Source organism: Acomys minous (genome assembly GCF_964271855.1).
Source record: "Acomys minous genome assembly, chromosome: 2".
NCBI lineage: Eukaryota > Metazoa > Chordata > Mammalia > Rodentia > Muridae > Acomys > Acomys minous.
The window spans coordinates 120,982,038-121,009,851 of NC_140484.1; the positions used below are offsets into that span (position 1 = coordinate 120,982,038).

The 27,814-nt window shown below is 35.5% G+C and overlaps 1 protein-coding gene across 4 annotated transcripts in view; it reads left to right on the plus strand.

The window, feature by feature from the left end:
* The window catches only part of GRM5 (glutamate metabotropic receptor 5), an 879,135-nt gene that overhangs the window by 583,221 nt on the left and 268,100 nt on the right, over window positions 1–27,814 (plus strand). For all 4 annotated transcript variants that reach the window (XM_084773380.1, XM_084773382.1, XM_084773379.1 and 1 more), the window contains exon 3: window positions 7,957–8,206. In XM_084773380.1, the coding sequence (XP_084629506.1) occupies window positions 7,957–8,206 (250 nt within the window). The remainder of the gene's footprint in view (window positions 1–7,956; window positions 8,207–27,814) is intronic.

Sequence of the window (27,814 nt, forward strand, 5' to 3'; positions counted from 1 at the left end):
AAAACACATCATCATTAAGGAACAGTTTTAGTTTTATTTTTTTCTTTATTAATTTATTCTTGTTACATCTCAATGGTTATCCCATCCCTTGTATCCTCCCATTCTTCCCTCCCTCCCATTTTCCCCTTATTCCCCTCCCCTATGACTGTTCCTGAGGGGGATTACCTCCCCCTGTGTATGTTCATAGGGTATCAAGTCTCTTCTTGGTAACCTGCTGTCCTTCCTCTGAGTGTGGTAAACCTTAAACCCCTACCCAGATCTAGCCAATGGACAGAACATTCTCCACAGTTTTAGTTTTAAATTGCTGAGAAGAATATCTAAGAAACATTAACAGAACAAACAGATAAAGTGTGCTTTGTAAATTTCAAGGTTGTGCAAACTCAATGACGAATGTCTGTTTCTATTTTATGTCACAAGCCATTTTTCAAATAAAGTCAGCATAGAGTATAGTGTTTTCTATAAGCACATTTACAAAATGAATTTAAAGTAGGATTTATTCACAAGATTCTATGTATATTGTCAGAGTTAGAAGCTAGAGTTAGACTGTAAAATACCTGGAAAAAGATGGCCAACAAAAGGTTAAAATGAAAATCTAAAACACCACTCTCTGTGGATTTTTTTTAGTACATCTCTCTCTCTCTCTCTCTCTCTCTCTCTCTCTCTCTCTCTCTCTCTCTCTCACACACACACACACACACACACACACACACACAGTGGTTTTTTAAAGCCTGTAAAAAAAAAAAAAGACTGTAAGTTAACAAAACTCCAATTACTCTTTACTCTATCCAAGGTACTTATGGCTAAGCTGTACTGTCTGTAATGTATTAGCCAGGCTCAAACAATTTGGATCACTGTTGTTATTAAATAGCAATTGACTAGTGAGAATTTGATGGTTATTTTCTAAAATCTGTATGCTTCAAGACATACATATCAGAGCTCTGTTGATAAACATATAACTGAAATTTGACACTTCATTTTAATTGGCACATATTCTCTTAGTCAAATACATCATTAGAGTATGACATGAAAACTATCATAAGTACTTGGAGTGAGTGCAAGAAAGCAGGATTATTTAGATATACAGAATTAGCGAATTTTGTGTCTTTAGGAGCAGAAAGGGAGTAAGCATATAGAAGAATATCTCAGAGAAAGATAACTGTGTATCACCTGGGATGTCTAATAGCACACTCTACACAGTTAATTGTTATATAAATGCATAAATCCATGGCTTGATTTTCTGTGAATCGGTAAAGATTGTCCATGATAAGACAGCCATTCAGGGAAAAATAGAGCTGTGTCTTTGGGCCATGGTCACTCATATTTTTGTCAGAATAATATATTTCTTAGTTTAAAAATAACATATGCATTTGTTGATCTGCTTATTGTTATTATTATGTCTGAAATATGAAATATATACATAGAACAATGGTAGGCAGCAAGGTTAATTAGAAAGACTAGACACTTGATCTTTGGAAGGCTCAAATGATCTCGTGCTCTAAGGAATTGAGATTCTCCCCTGAAACATTAGAATGCTAAATTATGTGTATAAAGCTCAATATTTACTAACCACATAAATAACTTAAGACATATAGGAATAAATTGGTTTTATTAGTTTTAGGAGTATATGCAATTTAATCATTGTTATAACTGTCATTTTGGTATGTCATCAACATTATAAAATATAGTGACACCTTACTTTTTTCTTTATATCTCTTTGAAATCTCTTGTTTTTAACTGATAAAGCAATGTGTTTTGGATTATTTATATGTCAAAGCTTTAGTGATCACATAAGCTCAGAGACTACCATAGTTGGTAGGACAGAGCTGAACTACAGATGAGAAGCAGCAAAGCCATGGCTCTAACAAAAAAATGGGTACTAGCTACTCATTCCTATATAAAACTCAGTCTGGTGGCAAGTAAACAACTGTGAAACCTACTTTAATTTATTTTGTTTATTCCTAAACCCAAAGTGTATCCCTACTATCCATGTTGTTGGGGAAAGTTCAGTACTGAGCAAATCTAAAAATCACTGACCTACACAAAACAAGTCTAAATCTGAGGAGGGGATAGGCCAGGGATCATCGGTCAGAGAACAGACATCTTTTCAATAAAGGTTGTCGAGCTTGTAAAGCTTTGGCATTATTGTGAAGGATCTTCCACCTTGAGCTGACATAAAACAACTTCTGCATTGTCATTAGATCCACTTAGAATCAAGTACTAGAGGTGACTACTGAGCTAAAAAAGAAGCAAAGTGAACATCTCCCAAGTCCATTCGACCCATTGACACAGAGTCTCACAAGGAGGTATTCCCTTCTAGTCAAATAGAATCACTCTTAATGAGACAGGCAGTGCAGCCTTCAGGTGCAAACCTGACAGTCTACAAGAAAGCCAAAGAAAAGCTGAATTCTATGGGGCTAGCATGAGAATCTGGGTCACGGTGTCTGTCTCAACATTTTATTTTCCTCTAGGAAGAAAGCCAGAGGGAGAAAAGTAAAAGTCTCCAAAATATTTTTAAGAAAAAGGATAGTAATTTACTACATTGCAAATCTAAATTTAAACTACTTTAACATGGCAATTAAAACATAAACACTATAGAAGTCCTAATTTCAAAATCTACATGGTGCTTTAGCCTAACAATGTCATTAAGAAGCCAACTTTGGATGATAAAGCATCTCTTTCCAAAAGCCTGCTCTTATACAGAACATTGTCTATATGAAGTTATAATCCAACACTGAGTATTTTGTAGGAAGGTACTTAGAATTAAATGTTGGTTCTTTTCATTAAATTATTCTTCTTTCATTTATTATATCCTGACTGCAGGCTCCTCTCCCTCCCCTACACCTTCCCTAGCCGCTAAATACACATTTCCTCCTTCCTTTCAGAAAAGAGCAATCCTAACAGTTATATCATCCAAAAATAACAGAACAAGATGCAATAAGACCATGCACAAACTCTCAGATCAAGGCTGGATGAGGCAGCTCAGTATTAGAAAAATGGTCCCCCAAGCAGACCAAAGATTCAAAGTCACCCTCTCTGCCATTGGTAGGAGTCCAACAAAACGGCAAGCTAAATTTCCACAGAATGTGTGCAGAGGGCTTTTCACCGATGCGTGAAGCCTCTGTGACTGCTGCTTCAGTCTCTGTAAGCCCCTGTGCCCCCTACTTCACTGGTTCTGTGGCCTGTGTTCTCATGGTGTTATCCACCTCTCTCGCCCTGGCACTCCTGGTTACCCTCTTCTGTGATTCTTTGGCAAACTGTACACAATTCTACCTAAATGGAAACTAGGCACAAAAGTTATTTAATAAATAATGTGTTTGTTGAGAAATATGTTTCGAAGGCAACATTTAATTGTGGGTAGAAGTGTGTTTGGAAGAACTGTGCAGATGAACTGACTGCCATCTTTGTGCCAGACTTAAGACTAGAGGAAGGATAGCAGGTTACCAAGAAGAGACTTGATACCCTATGAGCATATACAGGGGGAGGTAATCCCCCACAGGAACAGTCAAAGGGGAGGGGAATAAGGGGAAAAGGGGAGGGAGGGAAGAATGGGAGGATACAAGGGATGGGATAACCATTGAGATGTAACAAGAATAAATTAATAAAAAAAGAAAAATGCAAGTTAGGACATTTTAAAGTCAGAAGTTGAAAACTCAGGTCTTATATTAACAAGCAATAAATTATTTGATAAACTTCTCTGCACCAACACCTCCTTCACAAATCTGTGAAATTATGCCTTGTATCATACTCTCAAGCACAGTACTTAGTATTTAGATAATTACGTGAGCTAATTGTATGAGCTGTAGGTAATCTTATGGCACCTATCTTCAGGCAATGACAATTATGATGATATAGGAGCCATAACATCTTGTACTGAGTTCACACTCTGGAATAGTCCACTGTGTTAAGCATTTTGTGAAGAAGTTCCTTTCTGAACTCATCTAACAAAATTCCTCGCTATATTTCCATATCCAGTTTGTATTGCTGTCTTCTTCCTCTTCAACTGCCAGTGACTCAGAGAAGTTACACAAATGTACGGTCTGCACTTTTAAGGTCGCATCCACACACCCCTACTTTTTTGGAGTTCTGTTTTGCCTGAATTATTGGAGTCTATTCTCTTCTTGTAATGTGGGTGCTGGGGATTAATCATAGGTCTTCAGTCTTAGCAGCAAGCATCTTTAGTCAGTTCTATATCCTTTTTAATTTTATCCAGACTAGGAGGACTGCAACCTCAAACAGATATATAATAGATATATGCTTATACTTGAATATACAAACACAAAGTGAAAACATTGAAGTGTTGTGATTTTGTTTCAGGTGAAAAAACTGAAGAAATTATTGTATCCAAACTGGAGTTAAAATGAAGTTACTTCAACACAAACATCTTTTCCCTAAACTAACGTGTTCTACACAACATGTAGCATAATAAGTAAAGACAGAATTAAAACAAACATGTTAGGTACAAGGTTAAGGATCAGTTTCTTCAGATCTGTTTTGTTATTTAATTAGGAATGATTGGCTCTTACTATTTACATCATAATCATGGCTAATTTCAAGCTATTTCTGTGACTGACTCCATGTTAAACTGAAGAATTGCAAGCAAAATAGCTGAGAAACAAATTTGTCTAAAAATAAAGAGTGAATTACTCAGATAGTGTAAAGGCAACGATTTAGTTCTCTTGGCACATTCACCAGAAAGAACTCTTTAAACTTTAATTACAAAATAACTGGATTGTCCACCTGCTGCTATCACAGAGAATTCTTGTTGCTTCTAACCCTAGGGATAAACAGAAATCCTTGCAGCTTTCCTGTTGCTGTTTGGTCTGGGAGTCAAGCTAGCATGTTTTACTGTATGTTCTTGATAGGTAGAACTATGCAGAATTTCATCCTAAAAATCTGAGGAGCTCATCGGAATAGGGTACTTGTGTGATGGTTGAGCATACAGGTGGAGAAAATCAGATCTATGTTACAGCCAAGACTTATCATTTTCCTATTTGCTGACTTTTATATCTGTATAGGCCCAGGGCTCTTTAAGCGGATGTCTCATATTGCTCTTTCACTTGTTATTTGCTGCTCCTGATAAGATATTATCTCCCTCAGCCACCTGATTTTAGAGTAGTTACATTTTCATACTCTACAATTGAGCTGTCTTGTAATAATATTCCTGCTTTCTTCTTACCAATATAGCATGTCCCTCTAACTTGATCTTTGAGCTTCTAGAGAATCAGTTATGGAAGAAGAATGAGAGAAATCTTTACTTCTAGACATGCATGGAGCTCAGACTTTATTCACTACTCATATTTATGAGTCTGTTTCTTAAGGGAATTTAATGTGTTGTCTATGGGATATCAATAATAATAATAATTACCTCAAAATACTATTATTGGAATTCAATGGGATAACTTATATAAAAAAAAACTTGGTATGATTCATCTCATAGATGACTCTCAGTCTTAATCTTCATTTTTCTTCGATTTTAAAGGATGCCAAATGTCAAATGGAAAAGCCCACAAACCCTCAAGCCTACTCAAAAAACTACAATAAACTGAGAAAAACTGGGAGCAAAAGGGGTGGCCCTATACAGGGAAGAGCATATCATTTGGTTGTTCAGTGCCAGTCAGTCAGCCCTGAAACCACACATACAATTAATATTACATGACCTCAACAGGTTATATTTTTTATATTTTGGAATATATAGATCTATACAAATACATGTGTGCATGAAATAACAATTGATGGGAAATAGTCATAAATGTGAAGAAAGGGCTTATAGGAGGATGGAGAGATAAAAAATGGAAAGGAGGAAATGTTGTAAATAAAATACAATGTCAATGCATTATTAAACTGACCTCAGAAGAGACTGAGACCCCTTCAAGCTTACAGGGTGTTGCTATTTACAGAAATATCTCTTGTTTCAGATAAGAATGATAGACCAATCCATATAATTAGTGCAAGTCAACAGAACACGAGTCAGGACCTGATTAGTAACAGAAGGAAAGTATCAGTGAGAGCAAACAGGCCCAGTTTTTGTCAGGAGAGTCAAATGCATGTCTTACGTAAACTCAGTAAGTTAACTGTCCTACTAATGTTGATGTGTTTATAAGCCTAAATTGTGCACAAAAAAATGAACGATTATATTACTAAAGCCAGATGTCTAAGCACTTCCTTTCCATTTGAAAGACAGCCAAGTGAAATGGATTGATTTTGTTCTCATAACTTGTGACCCCTTTTGCCCAAGAAATTTTTATGCATTTGTAGATATGTAAGTATATAAAACAGATATATATATCAAGTGCTGATTGATGATAGATAATACACAAATTTATTTTAAACAAATTTTAGAGTACATACACATTTATAATTTATTAAATATTAAAATAAATTTGCATATTTATAAAAAAATAAACAAAAAGAAGAAAAACATGATCCTATGCTTAACTCCAAAAAAATTGAAGAATTATCCATCTCACTACTTGTTCTTTGACTATATCGGATGAAAATTAAATGTTTTTTGAAAAACAAATACATTTCCTCACTAGAAGGCTAAATCTCAGTTGAGAATATGGTGGATGTTTTGCATTTTAGAATGGCAAGTAATATTTTCATGATTACTAACATGATATAAAATACATACTATCTTACATAAAAGAATACTCTATGATATTTTTATGACATATATGTAGTATATGGTCTGTGTGTGTGTGTGTGTGTGTGTGTGTGTGTGTATGTGAATACACTGAGCATATAAATGTATACTGTATAAATGTATGAAAAAACTATATGTATGTAATTTGCCTAAAAATGAAAATTGTCTTATATATTTTGTTTTGCCACAACAGAATAACTAATGCTAGATAATGTATATGAAAGAAAGGCTTAAATATTCTGGTTAGGTAGGAAGTCCAAATAGCACAGTGATAATATTTGGCATTATTGTTAAATTATGGGGTAAGATAAAGAAAGCCATTTACATATAGAAAGGGACTGTGTACAAATAAAGAAGCAAGATGCTGTGTTATGACCAAATTTTCCCATCAAGAAATCTATAAGCAGTGGAAACTAATGTATCCTGTCAGACCTTACCCATCTACCAGTGGTCACCACCTGAGAAAGAATCATAACATCCTGATCACCAACTGCTAGGCCCAGTTAAATTTTCTACCATATCAATATGAGCTCCTTACAGGATAAACCCTATCCAAACCATATCTGCAGAACACAAAGGGAAAATAGATGGTATGGAATAAAAACATCAGAGGAATGTTTTCTAACACATTGTATTAAGTTGTGAGTATATATGATCAGAACACAAGTTGGCATGATGCAAAGAAAATTGTTCACTGACCACTGAAGCTCTATTTGAAACTGCCAATAAATGGAAACATCCTACGTATTCTTAGACAGATGAACACTTGGTTCCTATACACAATGGGATACTATTGAGCCAAAATAGAACTTGGCATACATATTGTTATGACAACATGCATGGATACGGAAATCATTGTACTGTGGGAATAAGTTAAACAATGAATTGTGAATTGCACATGAGCTCACTGATAAGTGATATCTAGAAGAGTTCTCCTACAGAAATTGAGAGTGAAAAAGATAACGGGCAATAGCCAGAGACTGGGATGAGTAGAGAAAGGAAGAGAAAGAGCAAAGTTGTTTAGCTGGTGTTATCATAGTTAGTTTAGAAAAGAATGTTCTAGTTAGATGATAAGGTGAGCTGTAACATTTTGAAACACTAGAAGAAAATACTGTTGAAATTTTCAACAGAAAAGGAAGAGAATAAAAAATTTAAAGGAACAGAAAGACATTGTAATGCGAACACTGTAACGTGCGCATGTACAGAAACAGTTTATTCTACCCCTCAGTTAGGATAAAAAAAAATTCCTATTGAAACTAATAAATGCAATGTATAATTTCATCGTCTCTCTTTGTATGTTCACTTTCATGCAGGTAACTATGGAGAAAGTGGCATGGAGGCTTTCAAGGACATGTCAGCTAAGGAAGGGATTTGCATCGCCCACTCTTACAAGATCTACAGCAACGCTGGGGAGCAGAGCTTCGACAAGCTGTTGAAGAAGCTCAGAAGCCACTTACCTAAGGCCCGGGTGGTAGCCTGCTTCTGCGAAGGCATGACGGTGCGAGGTCTTCTCATGGCCATGAGGCGCTTGGGTCTAGCAGGAGAGTTTCTGCTTCTGGGCAGGTAAGTGGCAATTAACAGTGACGGCTGAAAACTTAGCTCCATTCTTTTGGTACATAAGGACTGCTGTGTTAGAATTTTAATGCGTGTCCCGGAAGAGCTTAACTCTCATAAAACATCTTAAATAACAGAGAGAAAAATAGTGAGTAGCTGCAGTGTGTGCAGATCTGTGATGAAAGCAGGGATGAAAATGTCTGAAGATGTAGTCTTCATCTTCTCAAAGTGGCGATAAGCAAATGTGACTTTTTAAATTGTTAGTGATATCAAGAGACGTATGTACATGAATCTTGCCGTTATTTTTTAAATTCATATAGAAGCTTGCTTGTAACCTAGCATTGTAGAGTTGGCGTTTAAAATAAGGTATCATTTTCTATGTATCTGATCATTATCTGATCAGCGACGTTGACACCAGACACGGTTCTAAAGCATTTGCTTCTACAAGGATTGACTCTAATTATCCAGATATTTTACTGATTGGTACAACTTGACTGGTTCCCTGTGGTTATAGCTAAATGCATACTACTAATGATTTTTTTCAGAGAAACAAAACAACATAATGTACCTATGTGTAATATAAAATGCATACAAATTACACATGTTGAGCTACATGTGTGAGATGTGTGTATATGTGAAATTTACTATGAGTATGTTGTTCGTATGATAAAAAAGGGTGTGCAATAATAACAGAACCTACACTTGGAAAGTCAGAAAACAAGGGAAGCCTGTGTGTATTCTGCTCCTAGGACAAACCTGAAGCACCATGAAAGCTGACTGTTAGCTTCTGTTCTGAAGATCAGGAACCTGAGTCCTAAGAAACGGCAATGTGTAGTCTACGTCTTAAAAAAACAGGCAGGACCAATGCCGTGTGTCATGTGTTCATGCATAGATCCTTCATTCTGTCCAGCCCTTTTTTAAAAATTATGTCATCAGCTGAGTAGATGAAGTCCTGCCAGAGTGGGTGGAGGAGTAAGGAGAGGGGCCACTGCTTTACTGACTCTACAGATTTTAAATGATGTTATCCAAAAAAACAGTATCACAAATATATCCTTAAGAGTTTGATTAAATATCTCACTACCACATCTCAAGAAATAAATGTTTAAATTATGGCATCACAATCATTAGGAGTATGCCTGTGGTATTTACTCTAAGGATGAGAAATTGTATTGCTCAGTGATATGTAAACATCTATTCTGCTATTAAGGATATCATGCATCATATAACATTTTTGAAAAACTTGACAATTAAAAGGATGAGCCTAAAAAGAAGCCAATTTTTTTTTGTAGTTATGTCTCCAATATGCAGTCACCTCAGTTGTTAAAAAATAAGCTACATTTCATTTGTTTTCAATGTGGTAAATGGAACTTCTATGTTAACAGTTAGCTCCTGCTTAGGTATATTTTTATGAAAGTCACTTTATCTACCTAATTCTTTTGTCTGAAATGAGGGCAGCAAATTGATGGGCTTATTTTTTGTATGAGGCCATACTTTTTCAAAATAATTACATTAGGCAAGGTTTGGTTCACATTGGTGTTATATATTTTTTTCAAAAGTATCCTCAATAATGTCAGTTATTGCCTAGTAATTTGTTATGTCCCAATTAGCATCATAGATCTTAAGAACCTGACCATTGATGCTCTTTATATTGCAAAGATCCATGTTAATACTGAGTGAAAACAGAAAGAAATATGACATTAAACAGTCTGGTGTATTTTTTATATGAGATACAATTTTTTCAAGTCCTACTGGAATCTTTTTCCATTATTTGATGGCAAGGATGTAGGTATTACTGACAAAAACAAATTAATATTTATGATGCTTGCAAGTTTCCACATATGATTTTATGGCTTGCTATACCACAAAATGAAAACTCAAAATTTAATACTTTAAAGGTCATTCTGGATATATTAAATATGGAAAGTTCTTTCTAAGTTATTTAGCACATAGAAAAATAGATTTGCAATCTTTTGCCAGAAATTGTTCAGTGTCTTTTTTGATTAAGTTGTTTAAAATTTGTATTTACTTGAAATCAGATTTACTTTATCCTTGAGAATTTTTGTTTAAAATTATCTTTATTCTGAATTTTAAAAATTCCTTTTAATATTGATATCATTACTCAGTATTTTCTTTGGAAAAGACACATGATAATCTTTCCTGTATTTAGAACATAATCCAGATTTCCATTTCAATATTTCTGAAACATCTTTATTTCTTCAGTCAGTTTTAGTACAAAGTCACTTTCGGAGTTAATAAAATCACTTGTAGAATAATTTATCAAATAAGAACAGATATTTTACATCAAATATTATATTATATGCTTTCTCAGCATTATCTCATGCAACCATTCACTTGACAATTATTGAGTACCCCGTTCATTAAAATGCCTGGGCTAAATTTTTGGATAAAGCAATAACTAGTTGTTACTCTTATGGGTTCCCTAGAGAGAAATATTGTCTAAAATATCATGAGAACAACTGACATGTTGGACATTGTTGTCATCCTTTTGTAGAAATGTAATCTAAGCTTTTAAGCCATTTAGTAATACTATTATATAAAGGAAAAAACAAATTTTAGCATTTGTGAGAAGAACAACTGCCTCTTCTTTTTCACAAGTGAAACTGATATATGTGCATCAAAGACACACAGGAACCCAATCGCTGTGCCTGACAATGCAGTACATTTTTTTTTTACTGGTTTTTCAAGACAAGGTTTCTCTGTGTTAGCCTTGGCTGCCCTCGACTAGCTTTGTAGACCAGGCTGGCCACGAACTCACAGCAATTTGCCTGCCTCTGCCTCCCGGGTGCTGGGATTAAAGGCGTACGCCACCACGCCCAGCTCAGTACTTTTTTTTTTTTTAACCAACTTGTCTCCTACAGAATAGCACAGTGATATGCTAATTGGATAGAAAAAAGTCATGTCTCCACATAGCTATTTCTTCAAAATTCCTACTATACTACCAATAAGTCCTCCTGTATTGTAATATTATTTTATCTTTCTTTGTCCTACTAATTTCTGTTTTTGTAACCTGGGTTGTTTGATTAATACTTAGACATATGTATAATAAATTTGTAATGTAAATAAAACTAGCCAAACTGTGTTCCATGTTGGCTATGTTTCTTTTTTTATTTTTATGCAATGAGTGGGCAATACCAGAACAATTGCCTGAAGTTCTGTCTACAAACAGCCATATGCTTAGTTTTATCTATGTCAGTCTAGACTATGTGGGTCAAGCACAAGGGAGTATAGAGCATACATGTAAAAGTAGTTTTTGTAAAGGATTCTGATAGATACCACTTTTGTTATTCTTGTACAGAAAGAGGGAAAAAAGTAAAGGGCATTTTATAGCAGTATTTTTTGGTCAACATATATTTATGACCATGAATACTAATTTAAAATCAAAAATATACATGCAAATAAATAGATAAATTTACAAGTTTCAATTTCTTCTCTTACACAGGGCCTTACTGAATTATTTGCTAGTTGCTGAACTTTTAAGTTAAAATGTCATCATAATGGTTTAAGCTTTGTCTTTAAGGTGAGAGTGATGGGGTAACATCTTTTCCTATGCCTCTAATGGGTATTCCACTCTGCTTTCTGTAGCCAGTCTCTTCTGTAGTTATGCTCTTAGTTAATTTAATTTATGTTTATTTTTTTGGATTGATCTTAATGGCTCATTTTAAAATAAGGAAAGTAAGTTATTAACAAATGCTGAAAATGTTTGTATTTACTGTTAATCTTCTTCTGGTATTTGACACAATGTCAAATTGTAATTTTTCATTACTATCTTTGAGACCTATCAGGTTGGAATATTGCCTTCAAAGGCTAGCCAAAATGATATGCTTACTTAGTCTTTTGGTTTTGGGTTCTTGGGATAGCAAAAGATTACTTAGAAAAGGTTGTCTAACAGTCTTGAGCTTAAACACATGAGAAGGGGAAGTTTACAGTACAGAGGTAAAGTTTCATGCCACCAAACAGGTTGACTCCTGAACTGGGACAGAAGGCAAAATCATTCGTAGGGGTAAGTCTAAAGCTTAGAACACAGAACAATCACTTGATGATCTTACATTGTCATTGTCAGTGACAAGTAGAGAGTGTGTGTGTGCATGCATGCGTGTGTGTGTGTGTGTGTGTATGCGTGTGTGTGTGTGTGTGTAGGTGGTGACATTGGGTTATGAATATGTCACTGAAGTGTGGAAAACCAAAAGAAACACATGACTAATAAGCACTTTCCTACATTACCTTTAAAAATATTACTTCATCTGTTACAATGAGAAAAAAAGGATTCAGCTACACTATAATCAAAAAGGCACAATGAGGAGAGGACAGTTTAGCTATACTATAATAAAAAGGTCTTAAAATAACATCAGATTTAATATTTTTTCTTGCACTGTCACATAAAGCGTTGTGAGATTTAACTCTGTGTTTTAAAGGTATGTAGATTAAATAGCAGCCCCGTATTCAATGAAAACCAACAAGAGTGAGTCATGAAGACTAATGTATGCTAACTAATTAGAGGTGACATTTTTGATCTATGACTATACAGACATTCTAACACTGTTCCTACGCCCCAAGTTCTCAGGGAAATTGTTACAGTTTTGTATGTTGTTTTGTTTTTTAAAAGGCCAAGTGATGCATGCATGCATGATTTCTCCCACCTCATAAGACACGTGAGTCAGTCTCCACATAAGAAAATGTCAATGGACAGGACATTCTCCACAGTTGAGTGGAGAGTGGGGTCTGACTTTCACAAGAACTCTGGTGCCCCATATTTGACCATGTCCCCTGGATGGGAAGACCTGGTGGTCCTCAGAGGAAGGATAGCAGGTTACCAAGAAGAGACTTGATACCCTATGAGCATATATAGGGGGAGAAAATCCCCATCAGTTACAGTCATAGGGGAAGGGAGTAAGGGGAAAATGGGAGGGAGAGAGGAATGGGAGGATGCAAGGGAAGGGATAACAGTTGAAATGTAGCCGGGTGTGGTGGCGCATGCCTTTAATCCCAGCACTTGGGAGGCAGAGGCAGGCGGATCGCTGTGAGTTCGAGGCCAGCCTGGTCTACAAAATGAGTCCAGGGCAGCCAAGGCTACACAGAGAGACCCTGTCTCAAAAAAACAAACAAAAAAAAGTTGAGATGTAATATAAATAAATTAATAAAATATATTTTAAAAAGAAAATGAAGGGGAAATTCTTTCAAACACTTGAACTTTGAAAACTAAGATTTTTGAAAAACTTTTTAAAATCTGATATTGATCTTGCTTACTTTGCTTTGTAAATTGAAAACCAAATCTCAGAGGTGTAACTTCTCTATGGCCAGAAAGGCCAATAGATGTTCAACTAAAAAGTGAGTGTTGCTGGTGACCTTGGAAGGTGTTCTGTGTCTGAAAACCAGAAATACCCAAAAGAGAGACCAGAGGGCCTAGCACGGAGAATTTTGTGGAGAGTGAAAACAACACAGAGGTCTCCTTCTGGATTGCCACATTTATATCTCAGACTTATGTTAGTTTGGGTGATGACTGTACTTATAAAATACACTTAGGATACTTGGTTAGTTGGATATTAACAGTATCTATTCACATAGTGCTTTGTTTAGCAAATATTGTTATAGATTATCATTCTTGTGTGCTAATTTGTTGGCTTTTTAAATAAATCCATTTAAAAGCTTTTATACACCTTATTTTATAGACGAGAAAACAGAGAACCAACTTGTTCGAATCAGACAAGCAGTGCAAAAGAGGACAATGACAGGTAGTCTATATTCTTAACTATAATGGTGAAGAATTTATAGGTCTTTGATGATACTTACATTCAGCTATAAAAGTATTGAATGGGCCTGGTGGGCCGTGGCACAACAAGAAGACCTACAGAGTAAACCAACGTGGGCCCAAGGGGGCTTATAAAGACTAAGCACCAACCAAAGAGCATGCTCGGCCTGGGCATAGGCCCCCTGCATATGTGTAGCCGATGCGCAGCTTAGTCATCATGGGGGTCCCCTAACAGTGTGAGCAGGGGCTCCCTCTGTCTCTCTTGCCTGCCTCTGGATCCCTTTTCCCTAGCTGGGCTGGCTTGCCTGGCCTCAGTGGGAGAAGGTACACTTAGTCCAGCTGTGCCATGGTGGGTTGGTGACCCTTGGGGTCTCCACTTCTCCGGGAAGAACAAAAGCTGGGAATAAGAAGAAGCGGCATGAGGGTGCAAATGAGAGGAGGAGAAGGAAGGTGATGGAATCAGGCTGTTTAGTTAGTAAATAAATAGATAAATAAATGGTCTTAATTGTATGAAATATCTATGATTTTTCTCTTTGGCCAATATCAAGAAAACATGACAAAAAAAAACCAAGGTAATTAAAGTCAATTAATTTTTTTTTAAAGTTTTCTTAATGTAGAAAGACACTGAACCTCCTTTTAAAGAAAAATAAATGAACTATACAAGCCAGCAAGCAAACAAAAATCAGTAACTATGTGGAATATTTGAGCCAAACAATTTTCACAAGATATCACTATGAAGAAATATATTTCAGTAATAAAAGTTCCAGCATACTTTATAAGTTTGGCAAACATCCACAGCTAGCCAAATACAACACAGACTATAATGATTTGTTAAAAACGAGTCAGATTCATGTGCTTTGTCTTGTGTTTCTAAAAGCCCAGGATGGTTTAGTGTAATTCACACATGATGGGTTAAAACTTTATTTGCAAAATGTCTTTAGTTGAATGGTTATAATAAAGTATTGAATAGTTGTAAAACAATCATGTGTCCTATGAAACCTAACACATTGTCTTTATGACTATGTACAAATTTGGTGACTCAGATCCAGTGCTCACAATGATCAAGCTGCTGCTAATTACTTCTACAAAAATATTAAGACTGATGCTTTTTGCATTCACTCAGAAGCAATTATACTTTATACGTTAATCCTGGATTTAAATTTATGTTCTCTCAGAAGTTTAGAGACACCAGTAGGACCAGTCATAGCAATGCTTACTTAAGATACAGGGACAGGTTTAACATTTAGCACTGTGTTTCTTATTAGTCAGGCAGTCAAGAACAAAAGAGGTGTTCATTTTTCCTCCAACTTCCTGAAACATATTGTTCAAATCACCAGGAATAAGCCATATATCTGAAATACCCCCTATTCCATCCTACATTATCTAATTTTGTCTAAAATTATTAATATATGCTAAGTACAATAAGGACTGTACATTGGGTACACATACAAGTCTCCCTAATAAAGGTATTTTTGTTATATAATTTGCCCAAGTTGAGTTCATGACATAGAGTGAATGTTTCTTGTCTTTTCTTTTCATTTTGTGAATATTTCTAAGAGTTAATTTATCTAAAAAAATAAATTGTGACAATCTTATGCAAAATAATCTTAAACCATTCCCCTTTGTTCTCTTTGATCCTTGTAATTTGGCACACCTTGTCCTTTAACCTACTGCTTGAATCTGTTTGCATTTTTCTACCACAATCAAAAGTGAAACCAAAAATATTTAATAACTAGGAATAGCCTGAAGGGATAGCTTAATCATTAAAAGCTCTTGTGTTTGCTGAGGAACTGAGTTTATTACCCAGCATTCATATAGTGGCTAACAACTATCTATAATTCCAGTTCCAAGGGGCTCAGTGATCTCTTCTGACCTCTACAAGGTCCAAAACATCCACATGGTATTCAGATATATATATATATATATATATCTATATATACACATACACACACACACACACACACACACACACACACACACACACAATCCAGGCGCTTTTGTACATAAAATGAGTGTTTAAAAACTGCCAACAGGGACGTCATAAGCCTGGTTGGAACAGCTATCAAAACCACTTGTTTACGCAGTACAGCTGGAAACCCATTACCTCCGTACTATGCCGGCATTAAGACGTCTTCACTTTCTCAGAATAAAAATTCTTATGCTTTCTCAAACCCACCTGGTTTACAGTATCACAAAAATGTTTTTCTCCCTGGAATAACAACCACATTTTGAACTAAACAGTTGGTATTATCATCTAAGGTGCTCTTCCTACTGTGGTTATGGTCCAGAACTCCTGTACAACATCCCATACCTCTTAATAGGCTGATATCTATCATTTTTCTCTTTTCTTTCCTCCTTTCATTCTCATTAGCTCAAGAGCTTCTTAAAAATATGGGCAGTGGATTGTTAATCTCTATGTCTTTTATATCTAAAAAATTATATTGAGAATGTTTGGAACTTCAGATGAAAAAAGAAAAAAGAAAAAAAAATAAAAATGAATTTAACCAGTTACATATAGCTAGAGTAATTTCTCCTTTAATTATCATTAGACTAAGCAACTTATAAAATTCAATTTTTGAGAGCCCAAAAGCAGCTTAAACGCATGCTGCTGCACATGAAAGACAGCTAAGATCCTCCTGGTAAATGTCAGAGGTCATTCCTCAGGATGTCCTTCCTGTGATTTTACCAGAATTCCAAATAATAGCTTTTAGTGAAATCTGGCTTTCACCAAACATCAGTGAAGACTCCTTCACTCTGTTAAATAACCATGCACTCAACTTATCAACTTTTAAAATGGGAAAGTCAATTTATTAAAACAACGATGAGACAAGGAAGCCTATGGACATCATTGGATTAAAATTGTGCTATTACAAATAAAGGCATAGTAGGAATTTACCTTTCAAACTATCTTTCTGTATGTCTAATTGCCTACTCCCTTGTGTGTGTGTGTGTGTGTGTGTGTGTGTGTGTGTGTGTGTGTGAGAGAGAGAGAGAGAGAGAGAGAGAGAGAGAGAGGGAGAGAGAGATGCAGACATAGAAATGTGTGAATGCTTATCTATGTATGTGTTGAAACCAGAGGATAACCACAATTTGCACTCCAAATGTACTGGTCATATTGTTTTTGGTTTTGTTTGTGTTATGCTTTTACTTCAGACAGTTCTACTCACTGGTCTGGAACTCATCAAGTAGGCTAGAAAGCTGGATAGTAAGTTCCAAGGATTTACCTGTCTCCACCTTCCCTCCCTGGTTCTCAGATTATGAGCACATGACACCATGTTAGGAATCAATCAACCTTTTAACCTTCCTTCCTTCCTCCTGTCCGTCCTTCTGTTCTTCCTTCCTTCCTTCCTGCTTGCCTGCCTTTCTCTTCCTTTCTCTTCCTTCCTTTCTTGCCCCCCCTTGCCTCTCTCCCTTCTTGCTTTCGCTTTCTGTCTCCTCCTCTTAGTACTACTACACCTTTTTATTCTTCTTCTGTAGATTTTAGGGTTCAGTCTCATCTCCTTATGCTTGCAAGGCAAGCACTTTCATCTTCACTGCACCTCATTTTATGGACTTGAATTGGTTTTGTACACACAAGTTGTCTGATTTTAAATTACTACCTTTAAAATTTTTTTTACTTGCTCTCTTCTTTTTCTCTTTCTCCTTCACTTCCATTTTCTACATAAACTTATGTGTTCCTCTTCTTTTTTAAATTTTTATTGTTACTTAATTAATTTGTTCAGATTACAACTCAATTGTTATCCCATCACTTGTATCCTCCCATTCCTCCCTCCCTCCCATTTCCCCCTACTCCTCTCCCCTAGGTAAGACCGAGGGTGACCTTCTTCCCCACTATATGATATAGTATTTTCAAAATACCAAAATATCATTATGGTTTATGTTTATAAAATTCACTTTTCTCCTTTCTTACACTGTCCTAACGGTCATTCCAAATTTTAGCATTTTACTCTACAAATATACAAATAAGTCACACACACACACAGAGACACACACACACAGACACACACACAGCCTCTGTTTTCCAAAAATAAGAATGAAAATGAAATTAGGAACCTAAATGATTGATATACAATTTATTCCATCTGAATGAATCCTTCAAGAGTTGGTATTTGTATTCTAGTACAGGATAATAACATAAACACAAGTTTGTCCCTACTTCTTCAACATTTATGAAGTGAATTATTTCATTTACAGAAAATCTCATTTTAACAACATTATGAACTCCTGTTATATATTCCACCCATGTTCTACTGTGCTTTCATCCATTGCAATCCAACAATAATAGTTGTGCCCTATTTCCTCATTGTAGTGGTTTGGTTTGTCTAAATCAACCTTATCCCAGATATCCTTATTATTAGAGTTCTCATCTGAAATGTTCGTTCATACACCACTTTTTCAATACACTTTCCCAGTTTCCCTCCTTAAGTACGTCTATTCACGAATGCTACTCTCACTATTTTAATTAAACTTTCCCTAGATATCCTCATTATTGGAGTTCTCATCTGAAATGTTCATTTATAAACTCTCTCAACTTCCTTATTTGTATATAAGTTATACTCTCCTATACTCAGGCCCACCTACTATCAACTTTACTTTTGTTAACAGTACTTGCTGTTTCTTAATGCATAATATAATTTCTTATGAATTTTGATTACTATCACTCTCATCTGTGATATAAATAACCATGATGGCTCTTTTCCTCCTATTCTATGTACTGTACTATCCATGGTACATGGCAAAATACCCTGAACAAAATATGTAACTAGTGATCATCTTTTCAACAAAAACATGTCAATAAAAAGACAATTACCAGCTATACGAATCATTTATTCATTCTGAGAATAATAATGTCTTTTATGATAAAATTACATGCTACAAGGGAACTCAACACTTACTCTAGCAAATAGAGTTATTCAGTTTTATGGTTAGTAACCTGGCATCATTTGAGATTATAGACAGCAGGTTTGGAAGAAGAACCTGACTTCTCTCTCTTCATCCAAGGGAAAGGAATCAGGATTTCATACCAAGAAGGTCAATCTTCTCTGATTGTTACCACCTTCAGAATTTGTACACTTGACTCCTCATTAAGAATAATAGCATAACATATTTTGAGGAAATTAAAAACTAAAAATTACTCTAGAGTCTTCCATGAGCAAGATCACGCCCGTAAAGATGAGTCATCTGAGTCTATGCCTGATGTTTGGGGTGTTATAGAATGCCATCTCCAAAGTAGAGAAGGATAAATCAGTCCAGGAGCTGGCAACAACAAAAGTTGTGAAACTAATGGAAAAGTAGATGACATCCTCAGGAACAGCTGGGCTGAGTTATTATCATTTGCATAAATGTTGAATTTCAATTTACAAAGAGGTTTCTATGCTTTCACTTATTGTCCAATTGTATTTCTCTAAGAAAAATATTTGTACCAGTTACTTATTTATCCTGAGAGAAGGATACATTTTTAAAAACTTATTAAAAATAAACTTTTTACTTCTGAAAATCAGGTCTAAGGATACGTCCATCTACCTCTAATACATAACTTTTAAGAGATAATCTGACACTTTCGTTTTGTCTATCTTCTAGATTAGATTTTATGATGTACACAGTCCAAAAAAAATCAGTGCTTAGCATTTTTGTGGAAAATTGTTTTTATGTTTATATAATCTCATGATTTCCAAGTAAACAAGACTCTGGGAGTTATGTTTTTTGTTTTTGTTTTGTTTTTGTTTTTTGTTTGGTTTGGTTTTTTTTCCAGTTTGTCTTACATTAGATTTGAGTTAGCACCATGACCATAATAGTACTAATACTTAACACTCCATTTTGACATGAAAGATTACAAAATGCTTTTATGGGAATTATGTATTGTAAATGTTTATCCAGTGACAGCATGCATGATAGATAATTCAGTAACAGTATAACCAGATCACTGAAAACAGACATTGGGCATTCAAGCACACTAAACACACTATCTAGTGACTAGTCTTGCAGGTTCCTGTGCCTTTGGAAGACATGCATGTGGCCTTCAATGTCCGCTATATAGTGAAAGCAGAAAAAGAATAAGAAATTCAACTGACTCTGAATGTAACTATCCTGACCTGTGAGTTTATATGATTATGCATGACTTTTTAAATATTGCTTCTTATTGACTTATATGTCAACAAGTAACAATATGTTTCTATAACACTGCCACTTTATAATATAATAAAAACACCAGTATATTAATGCCTATATGTACAGTAGCAATGATCTAGTTAAAATTGGAATAAGTATCTTTGACTATAATAACTTGTTTTATATATATGATCAGTTATATTCTTTTTGTACCAGAGGCAAGATATTTATACTAGACCAGTCTGTTTATGAAAGTGCGACATCATTTCATCAATTTCTTATCATCCTTTCATCTTAGTTTTATATATTCATAAATGAGCTTTATCTAATTGTAAAGATGTAGTAAATACTCTTTTATTGCAGAGGTAAAATATTCTTTCTGAAATGGAAATGACAGTTATTTATGGTAATATCTTAGAATTTGGGAAAGTAAAATCTTGAGGTTCTAGTACTCTAAAACTCTAGATTATTATATAATAAATGAATAATTGCCAAACACAGTCTACTTTGTCTTTTATTCAGAATTAGAACATACAGCATTTAAGACAATGAGTGTCTGAAGATACCCAAGACATTGCTTACTTAGTTACACTATATCCTAGACTACCTCAATTTATGTCAGTATTCCTTTGGAATAAAAGGATGGACTCTTAATTGTAAAAGCTATAAGTGTTCAGTTGTAGTTTGTTACTTCTAGTTGAAAAATACATGAAATATTCACTTTTCAAATGCAAAGCTTATTTTTTAAACTTAATGTTCAGTGTACCTAATTTGTGACTTATGGTGTTGATCTGATTATCACTCACCATAAGTATCATGAGATGCCTAGAGCTGTATGTTGAGTGACATCTATTCCCACCTCTTGACAAAGGTCATAGAAAAGTGTTGATTTATTTGTTTAAGACAAAATTCATATCTCAATTTATATAAGTAATATGTCAGAATAACAATACTAATATAACTGTATCTTGAATGAAACAGAATAGTATGAAGAATGTCTTGTCTCCAAAACCAAAACTAAGTATAACTGATGATATATAGAGAGAATAAAATAATCTTGTCAGATGCTTTTGAATAGTTCATTATCATTGATATATGTGATATTAAGTCATCGAATATAAACTTAGCAAGACTTCAAGACAAGATACTAGAACTGAAGTTGCTTCCTTGTCTCCTGATGAAAAGTATCATGAAAAGGAAAAAAAATAAAGGAGGAATATCGTAAAATCACAGAAGAAAGCCCAAATGAACACAGCTCAGGAAGTGTGGCTCTCTGGTGGAGAGAGTAAAAGCAATAGTATCACTTAAAGATTGTCTTATGATATGTATTCAGCTTATACCTCCACATTTTTGTCTATCATTGAAGAATGTCAATACAGGAACCCAAACCAGTTATGGACCTGGAGGCAGGAGCTGATGCAGAGGACTTGGAGAGATGCTGCTTACTGGCTTACGTTCATTCCTTGCTCACTCTTCATTCTTTCAGAACCCAGAACCATTAGCCCAGGGGTGGCCTCTCCCACAATGAAATGGATCCTCCCACATACATCACTAATTAAGAAAATATCTTACAAACTTGGCTACAGCCAGATTTAATGGAGGCATTTATCTCGATTGAGACTTCCTCCTCTTAAGACTCTAGCTTGTGTTAAGTTGACACAAAAAATGTCCAACAAAAAGCATAAGCCAAGTGTCCCTGATGATAAGATGATGTCAATTTTATACATAGTACAAGCATCCAGCTCTCAGAAGCTTCAGTGTCACCTATAGGTCCTGCTGAGATTGGGACTTGCAGTGAGACAGTTATACAGTGAATATGTCTGTGCCAAAAAGAAATCATCATTTTGAGAGAGAATCTAATTTTTAAAATTTTTAAAATTAATTTATTCTTGTTACATCTCAATGGTTATCACATCCCTTGTATCCTCCCATTCTTCCCTCCCTCCCATTTTCCCCTTTCTCCCCTCCCCTATGACTGTTCCTGAGGGGAATTTCCTCCCCCTGTATATGCTCATAGGGTATCAAGTCTCTTCTTGGTAACCTGCTATCCTTCCTCTGGATGCCACCAGGTCTCCCCCTCCAGGGGACGTGGTCAAATATGAGGCACCAGAATACGTATGAAAGTCAGACCCCACTCTCCACTCAACTGTGGAGAACGTTCTGCGCATTGGCTAGATCAGGGTAGGGGTTTAAAGTTTACCGCCTGTATTGTCCTTGGCTGGTGCCTTAGTTTGAGCTGGAGAGATGGCTCAGCCATTAAAGGCTAGGCTCACAACCAAAAATATAAGAGAATCTCATTTTTAAAACTGAACTACTCTGGGGAACTGAGAACAGAGAATAATCACAAGTCCTGAAGCTTGAATAATCTTCTCAAGCCCAGAGTGAGAAGCAGGCTTGGGAGGAAGCTGTGGAAAGCCAGGAAGCCAGACTGACAAACACAGAAGGGGAATTAGCAAGAGGTTCAGCCCAGACAGTGAAGTATATGGGGAAAGGTAGCCCCCTCAGTTCTGATTGTTTCATGGGTCTTCTTGTTGTAGGTAGTTTATTGTACAAATGTATATGTAAAAACAGAGAATAACATAACATGCCTGAGTTGCTTTCATTTCAAGGCTTCAATGATGAAACAAAATACAAATAAAATGTATAATACAGTCTGTAATATAAAGACAGAAATCACAGGATCATCCAATAGGTGAAGCAGAGACCTGTAACAATGCTCAATATACCTTGATCATCAAAATGCTGGATAAAAATGGGTACAGAAGTTATTTCAATATTGCAAATATATAGTTAACATTACCTCTAAAATATGGGAAGGCACAATGGCCACCTTCTCCACTGTTTATTGGTACAGTGTTCAAGTCTTAACTAGAAGTATAACAAAAGGAATTAAAAAGAGTACTAATAGGAGGGTAAGAAATCTCATTACACATAGCTGCCATCAGAAACATGAAAGATCACAAATACTGCACTAGAAAAGTCAGATGTGAGAAACTCTTAAGTGTTATCAGGGTGCAAAATCATACTTACGCCTGTTGATTTTCTATTACCAGTAATAAACTTGTCTAGAAATCTGAAGGACCATTTTTCTCATTAACTGTTAGAGGAGTCCTTCAAAATAGAAGGCAGAACAAAAAACCAGTCAGCACTAACGGCCATTGAGAACACGGAGACTCTTCAAATGAAAACATCAAACATCAATCAATAAAGTACTAATGGTAATTTCTTCAAACATATAAAAGATATTACATCATTTAAACAGCAAAAAAAAAATGAACCTTAAAGTAATTTACTAAAACTTACTGAAATTATATTTTCTTTTTTGAGTATTTTTTCTTTACCATATTTTTACATATACATTTATATTAGTACACATCACATATACAATACACTACCTACATTAAGAAGAGCCATGAAACAATTGGAATTATAAGAATATTACATTCATAGTGTTTTGGCTACTTGTATTTGGCAGCCTTGAAGAAAACATCTTATCTTGCTGAATCTAAAATTCTGAATGTAGTGTATCAAGTCTCTTCTTGGTAACCTGCTATCCTTCCTCTGAGTGCCACCAGGTCTCCCTCTTCAGGGGACATGGTCAAATATGAGGCACCAGAGTTCATGTGAAAGTCATACCCCACTCTCCACTCAACTGTGGAGAATGATCTGCCCATTGGCTAGATCTGGGTAGGGGTTTAAAGTTTACGGCCTGTATTGTCTTTGGCTGGTGCCTTAGTGTGAGCGGGACCCCTGGGCCCAAATCTGCCTATCATAATGTTCTACTTGTAGGTTTCTAGGACCCTCTGGATCCTTCTACTTTACTATTCTTCCATGCTTCTCTCATCTAGAGTCCCAATAGGATGTCCTCCCCTCTGTCCCAGTTTCCTGGTAAGTGAAGGCTTTCGTGGGACATAGGAGAGGGGAATAAGGGGAAAATGGGAGGGAGGGAAGAATGGGAGGATACAAGGGATGGAATAACCATTGAGATGTAACAAGAATAAATTAATAAAAAATTAAAAAAATAAAAAATAAAATTCTGAATGTAAATCAATATCTATCGTATATCATCTTTATCAATTTAAAACATCTACCTAACCTATTTTCTTTGACAAGGACAACATCCAATATATCTAACATAGATTGTGCCTAGATTCTCACTCTTTTATTCTTACTATCTATCACTTTGTAGTTGTTCACAAAGTATATTATATGAAGTTGATTAAAGGAGTTTATCCAAGTCTAAGAAAGGAAAATGTTTTTATCACTTAAAAAAAAAAAAGCAGGGGTGCAGTGGGTGAATAATGATGGTCACTAACAGGATATTTGATGAAAGAGTCCTTAAAAGGCAAATAAATTTCTTACTATAAAACTTGTTTTATTGTAAGATGTATGTGGTGCTTAGGGAATTGGTTTGCTCACTAACCAATTTCTCACTGAGTCTCTGTCTTCCAGGATGAGGAAAAAACTCAAGGTCAGGAAAAATTACAGGTGGAGTTTTCAGATCACTTAAGCAGATGTTGTACTGATCTCATGCAGACTGCACATGTCTCCTGCTGCCCCAGGGTCTTATTTGAATTGTTCTCTCTTTAAATTTCCCACTGGCCACTTTAATAAATCTAGACACTCAAGTCATTAAAAGTCTCCCTAAAGACACAGACTTCATGTTTAGTCCACTATGTCTCTTAAAATGTGTGAATCACTGTTCTCTCAGTTACTGTTTTTATTGGGAACACTAAATATTCACTACCACATATGGTAAATACAATTGTTAAGACCACTTCATAGTTGGATTCTCCGGTTTTGAAAAAAACTCTGCAAAAACGAGGTCAAAAATTACAGCCATTTGTTTTTCAAGCTTTACTCTAGCCTGTAGTAAGCAGGCTCACAGTCCATGGGAGATGCCAAGCAGGGGATGAGTAGCAAAATCACAGTTGAATTCACTTGAGGAAGCAAAATGAGGGAGATCTTGAGAAGGAATCCTTGGGATGAGCAAGAAAAATTCTAGGTACTACTGCGGGAGGAACAGAGTAGCTTAGGATGCAATTTCCTCACTAGGAGGACATGGGCTTGTTGTTTGTGCTGGCTCCAGGACACAGCCATAGATCTCATACAATTAAGAGTTACTACCAAGCAGCCCCTCTCTCTTTCCAAACTTGCTTTCCTTTTGGCTCCACAGGAAATCCCCCTAAATGCAGAAAGCTTAAAATAAGTATCCATATCCGTTTTTAGCAGAGCACAGGCCAGTGACTTAAAGAAGACTAGATCCATTCCATCCTCTCTCTCTCTCATAGCTTACTTCAGACACTGAGAACATCACTTTCCCAGTGGATTCTTAAGATAGATGCTTAATTGACTTGGTATTTATGGCCATTTTAACACTGATGTGCTAGACCTTTTGGGAGCATGAACATAGCTGAGGTCATCAGATCACTACCTCTGCTGAGAAATTCTCTGTGTATACTAATCTGTATCTGCAGGATGTCTTAACTGGTTCTATTTATTCCTGAAAAAGGATTCCTGTGTGTACGATAAATATCCCTGCTTTACATGAAGCTGCAGTATGACAAAGAAAATACTACTGACAGGACAGCACCAACTCTCAGGGTTCACTCTATTTTTCAAGTTGATATATATTTAGACGCCCATGACCACAAAAGTACATGAAAGAGGAAAATGAGATAGTAAGAGGACAGAATATACTGGAAATAACCCTGGGTGCTAATCAGACATTGGATAAATATGGTGCTTGTTTCCTTTCATTTTCTCAACAAATCAGCAAATCAAAATATATTTTCTAGATTTCTATAGTAAAAATGTCAGTGCTCATAAAGACAAGGCTACTTGGCTTCGATACTGTGGTAACTCTTAGAAGCAGGGATAAATCTGTTTTTAATGTTCTAGATTTTTTTCCCTGTAATTTTTTCTGTGCAAATAAATCTACTGAAGAGTAAAGGCTTTCTTTTTGAAATACACAGGGACAGAGAGGTAAGGATACAAATAACAGGCAACTATATTTTTTTTATAAAAGATTTATTTATTTTTATTCGCATTGGTGTTTCACCTGCAAACATATCTGTGTGAGTTGTTGAGTCCCTTAAAACTGGAATTGCAGCGGATGCTGGGAATTGAACCCAGGTCCTTTGGAAGAGCATCCCATGCTCTTAAGAGCTGAGCCATCTCTCCAGCACAAAGGGAAATAAATCTTTATGACTTTGTACACATAGATTTCAAACTGGTTGGGAGGCAACTAAAAAAGGAGCTATATGATCCATAAGAATCCATGTATACTTAGATAGATTTGCTCAAGGAAACAATCTTTCCATTTTATTTATTTTCAACAAATTTTATCAATTTTAACATTATTTTAATTAGTACATGTGTGAGCTTGTATGCCATAACAGCTGTGTAGATGTCAGAGGCCAATGTGTGCAGCTGATGTGTGGAATTAAACTCAAGATACTAGATTTGGTGGCAAGTACTTCACTTACTGGGCCAGCTCACCATCCCTTATTTTTCTGTTTTTAATAAGATTCATGAAAAGCCATAACAAAGTGAATTATTTCATTCATAAAATTACTAATAAGATAATCTTAGCATGATATCCTGCAAAAAGCATGCAGCTGTCATATAGGGTAATACAATACATTTAAATCAATATATTTAAATCATTGTATAGATAAATGAGAAATATTATTTATACATAAATATAAATTTAAAATACTTATACATTTACTATGTAGTTTAAGAACATTTATAAATTTATACAATTATTTGCATTTGAAAAAGTATTTTCATATTTGGATGTATTACTGCTACTATATTCAAGAAAACTAGGACACACAGTGCTATGATGCTTATCCAAGGTCATAGGCATGGAAGAGTCATCAGGCATCAAAGGTAGTTATTTTGATTTCAAGATCTCTACAGTTTCCACTCCACTAAAACTGCCTCTCTGCCCCTAAGAACATTAATACCAGAGCTGAGTATATACTCCTGAAGATATTACTGATTTTCTTTGCCCTTCACATAGAGATAGAATTTTCAGCTCATATGACTACTAACAGAATAAAAAGTTAAAAACAATACCATGCTGTTTTAATTACTATTGTTTTATAGTACAGTTGAGATCAGGTATGGAGACTCCTCCAGAGCACCTTTTATTGTACAAGATTGTTTTAGCTATTCTGGGTTTTTTGTTTTTCCATATGAAGTTCAGAATTGAACTTTCAATGTCTTTAAAAAATTGTGCAGGTATTTTGATAGGGATTGCATTGAATCTGTAGATTGCTTTGGTAGGATGGCCATTTTTATTATGTTAATTCTCCCGATCCATGAGCAAGGAAGATCCTTCCATCTTCAATCTCTTTCTTTAGAGTTTTGAAATTTTTTTCAAACAAGTCCTTCACTTGCTTAGTTAGAGTAACTCCTAAGTACTTTATATTGCTTGTGGCCAATGTGTAGAAGCCTACAAGTAGAATATTATGATAGGCAGATTTGGGCACAGGGGTCCCGCTCAAACTAAGGCACCAGCCAAGGACAATACAGGCGGTAAACCTTAAACCCCTACTCAGATCTAGCCAATGGACAGAACACTCTCCACACTAGAGTGGAGAGTGGGATATTACTTTCTCACATACTCTGGTGCCTCACCTTTGATCATGTCCCCTGGAGGGGGAGACCTGGTGGCACTCAGAGGAAGGACAGCAGGTTACCAAGAAGAGACTTGATACCCTATGAACATA